Source organism: Panulirus ornatus, chromosome 56, assembly GCF_036320965.1.
Source record: "Panulirus ornatus isolate Po-2019 chromosome 56, ASM3632096v1, whole genome shotgun sequence".
NCBI lineage: Eukaryota > Metazoa > Arthropoda > Malacostraca > Decapoda > Palinuridae > Panulirus > Panulirus ornatus.
Genome location: NC_092279.1, coordinates 11,306,662 through 11,313,660, shown reverse-complemented (window position 1 = coordinate 11,313,660; position 6,999 = coordinate 11,306,662). Strand labels below are relative to the sequence as shown.

Here is a 6,999-nt window from a genome sequence, read left to right as displayed (position 1 = left end):
AGATGGAAGTTAAGACAGTGGCTTCAAATGGTGTTTCGGGGTCAGTAAAGCTGTAATTAAAGTATTCAAAGATTCATGTGATTATTTTACTCATATTCAAAGAGTACCTGTATGCTTGGAGAAGCATTATGAGATATTTTCCATGATTATTATAACCAGAGAAGTGTTTCATTATGACATATTTCAAACATAAAGGAAAGAGTTTGGGGGGCTAAGGAATATCCTGCAATTACTGGTATTTTTCGAAGGGAAGTAGATTACCTTGATAATCTTACTGTCAGGAGTATTTTTCAGACTGAATACAATTCTTGGCTTGAAATGATGTTTTAGTTCATTAGAATCTGCAATGACGTAATTAAAGATTCTTTTGATTCTCTGCTTCGTATATGTTAGGCATCTGTTTACTTGGGGAAGCATTATTGAATATTTTCCGTGATTATTTCAAGTATTGAAGCGTTTCATTGTTTTATTTCAATTTTGAAGCAAAAGGTTTTTACGTTACGTAATATCCTTAACTAATGATACCTGCAAACTTTAGTGATTTTCGAAGGGAAATAAATTTGCTTGATAACCTCAGTATTAGGACTATCTTTCATGCTGAATACGATCTGGGGCTGTATATAATATATATATATATATATATATATATATATATATATATATATATATATATATATATATATATATATATATATATATATATGCCGTGTAGAAAGCAAGCGTGTATGTCAGGTACGTGAAGAAACAATGGGTCTGTCGCCTTGTTTTTCCTTAACACTTTAAACATTTTCTGTAGCCATTCACCTTCACTGGAACACATTTGACCTGTGATTGTCACTCACCACACCTCACCATTCGTCAGTGTCCGCTGCCCTCCGTGCACCTCCATAGATCATGTGATGATTGTGTAATCAACTTGTGATTTGTGAGATGGTGGGATAGTAAGGGTCTGTAGCGGGTGGGTGGAAGGGAGGGTGATAGTATAGTTCATATGGTCTCGTGTGGGATGAACAATAGGGATACTGGAATGACTATGTTAATGTGACCTTAGCCAAGACCTTTCACACGCTCTGCTGAACCAGAGTTTCTCTCCTGACAGAATTTTTTCACGTTGCACGCGCGTGTGAGCCCCCCTCCGTGTACCTGGGCGTACATGGGAACGACAGATAACAGTGGACCTGGTGGTTTATGACGAGGCTATCTGTTCGAGCATATTGATACACAATCTTGAATATGTAATGTTTTTTGGACTTTGAATTCTACTGCCTCTATGGTTAGGTCGCGTTAGGTGTGTGTGTGTGTGTGTGTGTGTGTTGGGTGTGGGAGAATGGTTATTAAACCATCTGGTCAGCTGTATCGCCACCAGTGTAAATTCGCGCTTTTAGGTGGGCCAAAGTGGAAATTCTTCAAAACAAACCAACACATTCCTGGTTCTTTATGTTGATGAATCACAACAGAACACGTGAGTCAGGAAGTTCCTGGTAGCCACATGAGACATGAAACACGAAGATGCGAGCGCTCATGTGGTTATCCCATCTTCAGGGATACAGGGATGATGAACAAATGTCCCACATGTGATTATGGAAGGGTCGGTCATTGTATGGTGAGATGTTGTGATTACCTCATCTTCCACTAAAGCTGAAGAAAAAGAGTCGCTGGTTATTCGCTGATGAGGGAAAGAATCGGATGTAGAATCATAAGGGTCGAATCATTAGGGTCGAATCATTAGGGTCGAATCATTAGGGTCGAATCATTAGGGTCGAATCGTTAGGGTTATTATTGACATTATGGATGGAGCTATGCCAAGGATCCTGTACGAGTCTGATGTGATAAATGGAAAAACGAATTATCTTGCGTCATTATCACAGTAAAGGTTACTGGAAGAGAGAATGACGTAAGGATAACTATACCATTTAGTCAGTAACAAAACTACCCTTACTGAAAATTGCCGAAGGGGAATTCAGTCACATGATACGTCTGAAAGAAATGCGCTGTTTGACACATGCCCTCCGGTCCTACTGCGATACAGGATCTGTACTTAACGTAAATCAAGTAGTTTTAAGTTAATGTTCACATTCGGATGGTTACCAGAATTTCTTCTTTGTTTATCAATATATATCTTGTATTTGGCGAAGTTTGAGATATATCACTTTCCATGTAGTTTCGGAAACTGTTGACATAAAAAATACACTTGAGAAAATGTTTTTAATAGTAATGTTAAAGAAAACCTTTTATATATATATATATATATATATATATATATATATATATATATATATATATATATATATATATATATATATATCCAAGAAAATGGTTTTTCCATGATTGGAATGAACAGTGACTCTCGATTGTGATCACCACTGCCACTAGGAAGTAAACAAGTGGTAAACGTTCCGGTGAGTTGCAAGTCTTGGTGGTACTTGTGTGGCGGAGGCTGACGGGGATATCTCCGTCGTAGTGCGGAAGGCGACGCACTGACCCAGAAGTCTGGCGCTGCTGCTGATGGTGACCTATCATGCCTCCGACCCACTTGCGTCCTCTACCTGCCTCCAGCCGTAGCACCGCCAGGCACGGGGACCCTGGCCCTCCTGCTCTCCGCTAGTATATAGAGCCCCAGGGTCCTGGACAGCACTCAGAGTCTTCCATCGACCGTTATAGCAACTAAGGTCTTCCGTCCTCCTCCCATAGCACTCTCCATCATGTTGGTTGTGGCTACTGTGGTAAGTCGTCGGTCCTTCTCTGAGGTGCAGACATGCTCTGGTGTTCTGACTGGTTATCACAGTGAGGTTGAAGCTTGTCTCAGTGGGTCATATGGCTAGATGCCTCTTTACGCAATATCTCTCCAAATTGTCTTAGTCGTGATCATGTTGATTATGACTGGGAATATATATTCCAAGTTGGACTGTGGCAGGCGGAGGACCTGTACATATATCACACCATAAGAGTGACCAACCAAACTGGATATTACTCCCCCGTGTCTTCCCTAGATGAGATACACTAATAGATTACAAATTATCTAGCTCACCTGAAAGATATTCACTTAATATTTCATTTGCATGCACCCATATCATCATTACGTATGTTCTCTGAAGGTAGTTCCTCTGTAAAACACGACTCTTCTTTCCTCCCCAGACACTGCTGGTGTTGGCTGTGGCGGCGGACCCCAAGCAGAACACCGACAGCAGCGCAGCCAAGCCTCCGCAGGCGCCCTTCGTGGCCGGCTTCACCCCAGAGGTAAGGTGATGATGAGCAGAGTAGCTGGCATACGGCAAGGGTTCGTCTGTATTTGTCTCGTAAAGACACGAGCCTCACTAGGTTTTGTGTTTGATGTCATAACGTCTTGAATATCCTAGTAACATAGACAAAGTTTAATAATAATTTCCTGTTTTCATTGCTGTGGCTATACGACCTGTACCTCAAAACCAATTGTATTTAATTTCCAAAAGTTATTACACCTAATGTAAATTACCACTGTAAATTACCACTATGGTAATCATGTCTCAGATTTTATATTCCTAAAAAAGCTAAGAAATAACGAGTTTCAGGTTTAATTAGATGCTTACATATATCAGGTCTGCTCTCACGGGGCCAAATTAATTGCAATCCTGTGTGAAATTAACTTGAACCCGGGTAGCATGATCGAGTATGTGACACAACCTGCAAGGGTTATGAATAATGTTGTTGGTTGTAATGGTTGCCGACTACTGCCTGGTCATAATTCCAGTAATGATAAGACTTATTGATAACCAAAACTGTTCCAGTTCTATATAACAAGTATATCATTATCTCTAATGTTTATTTTTATGATTTTGATGAATATAGATGCCATAACTCTTGTACATCCTTCCCAAGGACTGCATGTATCTATGTTGTTTCGAAGATTTGAGATCACACAGATACTAATTATGATAGTAGTTGTAGTAAATAACAAATTAGCCTGGCATGTCACAATATTTGTTTTAAGTTTGTAGTAATATAAAGGTGTCAGGGTACATAGGGATAACAACAGAATCGACCTGTGTGTATATTCTACCAAGACACGACACACTGGGGTCCATACCATTAACAGGCCCTGCAACCACAAGGCCTCACGTTATCTACAGAGAACAAACACGACCCTTGAGAACACGACCCTTTGATATAATGGCATAGCCTCTGACCTGACCCCTGAGGACCAGGTCAAAGGCCAGGCCATGGTACACAAGGATCTTACCATCCTGCTCCAGGCGACAGAACATAAGAACCTACTGACTCGCTCATTCTTGAGGAACATGTTTAAAATTTTGCGGGAAATGTATTAACATAACTGTTTTAGAAAGTTTAGAGAGGTACTGATGCAGGTGAGGAAGACGGGTGACTCGGTCTCCTGTTGGGGAACGTTATGACTAGTAGTGTTGTAGAGGTCAGTCTTGTTATCAAGGTATTTGTTGTATGTATTACGTATTAACCTTAACAATGTACAACATAGTCCTAATTCCACTGTGTGTGTGTGTGTGTGTGTACTGAGTAGGTAGTAACCATAAGTACCGTGCCTGCAGGTATTGCAAGCCAGGAACAACTTCCATGAGGCCTACAATTTCTTGGCCGAGCTGGCCCGCTTGGCCCCTGACGACCCCGTTGAGGGCCAGGCTACACAGGCCACTCCCGCACCCTCGACCACAGCTCCCGCCACGCCCGGAGCCCCGTCCCCTAACTTCCAATATGGAGGCCTCACTCCCGACGTTGCCCACGCCACCTCCGAATTCTTCAGACAGTATGCGGCCGCAGCCAACAGAGCCGCCGTAGCTAAAGACGAGACGGTGCAGGCTTAGTGTCGCATGCGGCAGAAGCGCGCCCCTCACTTTCTGCCCGAAGACGACATAGGCCAAAAAAGAATGATTTGTTATTTTATCAAAAATACAAATCTCCCTCACCTTCCCGGAGCACCGCACTAGGAGCTGTGAAAGACGTACCTACCGTCTTGGTAATTACGTTTTCACGTAAGGCCAACATTCCTTCGTCTCCTGTGTGCCTGTTCTAGTTCTTCATCATCTTGCATCCAACGATGATTAAAGGTTGCGCCTCCTGGCATAATGGAAATATCTAATTCGTCTTGTATTCAACCTGCTTTTGTCTTTCCTTTTGCAGTGTTTTGTAGCACATGTTGCCGTGAATTATTATCGTTCCTGTTGAAGTGTACTTCGTACATTCTTCAGTGTATTGTCGTGCCTACAGCAGCGTGATATTGTACCTGTTGCAGTATATTGTCGTACCTGTTGTGCTCTATCTCTGTATTCATTTCAATTCATGCTTGTGTCAGAGTTACACAGTCTCTTCATTTAAACAAGTAGTTGATGTGTTCAATAATTGCAAGATGAGCTCTTTATGTATGATTGGCATTCAATTTTCCGAACTGTTCAATATCTTCTCTCGTGTCCACTGTTTAGTCCACTGTAGTGCTTTGCAAATAAAAAAATGACAGTCATTTGTCTCTAAATTCATATATATATATATATATATATATATATATATATATATATATATATATATATATATATATATATATATATATATATATCCCGCTTCCCGGACTTTAGGTCACCATCCCTTGCTACTAAATCATCACAAGCCATTAAGTCATCATCCCTTGCCACCAACTCATCGTTTAACGCTATTAAGTGAGTAAATCCACTTTGCATCCAACACTCTGCCTCAGAATTCCTGTATGATCTCTCCTGTGTACCGGACCACGATTCGTATGTGATCTCCCCGCACGAGGCAGACTCGACCATCTGTTCCATCACAGTCGGTCTGTTCCCAGAGGCGCGACGCTGGCTAATACGAGGGCAGTGAGGCAATTTGTGTTGAGTGACACAGGAAACTAGATCAGTATGGGGCCAGCAGGCGAGGTGAGTGGATTACTGCACTGTTCATGCAGCAGTTATTGCCACTCACGCCCCTGTTAGTCATCCTCAGCTTTATGTCACGAGGAGTTTACATGTTAAGGAAACTAAGAAAAGATAAAATGGGAGACGGGCGAGTTGCTTCTCGTGGGTGTGGAGTGGTTCACTGACGTGTTTTACGATGAGTATTAATCTGAGTGACACAAAAGTGACTGTCAGGCGTAGAAAAGTTAACATTTTCAACACTGACTAACCACAATCCCATATTTCTTTGTATAGCGACCGACACTGAGTGGGAAAACATGTCCCTCTCATCTTGGGCGAAAAAACAATTACATGACAAATGTTGTGTTTATCTGAATCTGTACAAGAATTAAGAAGGAAAAACAAAGGTGAAAAAGACCATATTTCGATGAGGGGTGTTATTCGTGTGTTCCAGATGAGCGCTTCATGTACTACGGGCAGGGGTTAAAGGTGAGACTGTGATGATAAATACACCACCAGTATCACTACTGCTGTCAGTAATGATTATAATCACGTAACAGTAACAAGGATGATAATGATGATGTTAATAATAATGATGATAATGATAATAATGATAATGATGATAATAATAAAATATTAATAATGATAATGATAACAATGATATAGTCTGGTCAGCGTTAGCACTGACAAGTTACGAAATCTTGAAAATGACCTTATAATTTCCTGACTTATAATGTCACGTTAGTCCATGGCAGACCAATCTTCTCTTTTGCAAATATGATCTTAGTGGACCAGTATTTTTTGTTACAAAGAAGCTGGATATTTGTGGTCTGTCATGCGCGGGGGAACTCAACACGCAGGAAACTATTGAATGCGGCTTCTTGTTGTTGCCTGAGCGTGGCACAGCCGAGCTGCTGTCAATCAGTTTAACAACAACACAAACCATAAGAGCCATCTGTATAGCGACCGACCCATCATCTACATAGAAAATTTGTCCATTTTTTATTTTTTCGTTCAATGGCCTTGATGATATAGACTAGACGGTGATATGGTGTAGTCTAACCTGACCAACACGTTTGCATCGTTCATTTGAGGTAAAATGAGTTCGTTAACACAAGCGTCATCCACG

General features: G+C 41.2%; 1 protein-coding gene across 1 annotated transcript; it reads left to right on the top strand.

Moving 5' to 3' along the window:
* Positions 1-2,390: 2,390 nt before the first annotated feature.
* LOC139765883 (uncharacterized) lies at positions 2,391-5,461 on the top strand. Its single transcript, XM_071693766.1, has 3 exons — positions 2,391-2,723; positions 3,136-3,237; positions 4,542-5,461. Exons 1-3 carry the CDS (start codon positions 2,703-2,705, stop codon positions 4,812-4,814), a joined length of 396 nt encoding a protein of 131 aa, XP_071549867.1. The 5' UTR covers positions 2,391-2,702; the 3' UTR covers positions 4,815-5,461.
* The last annotated feature ends 1,538 nt before the right edge of the window (positions 5,462-6,999 follow it).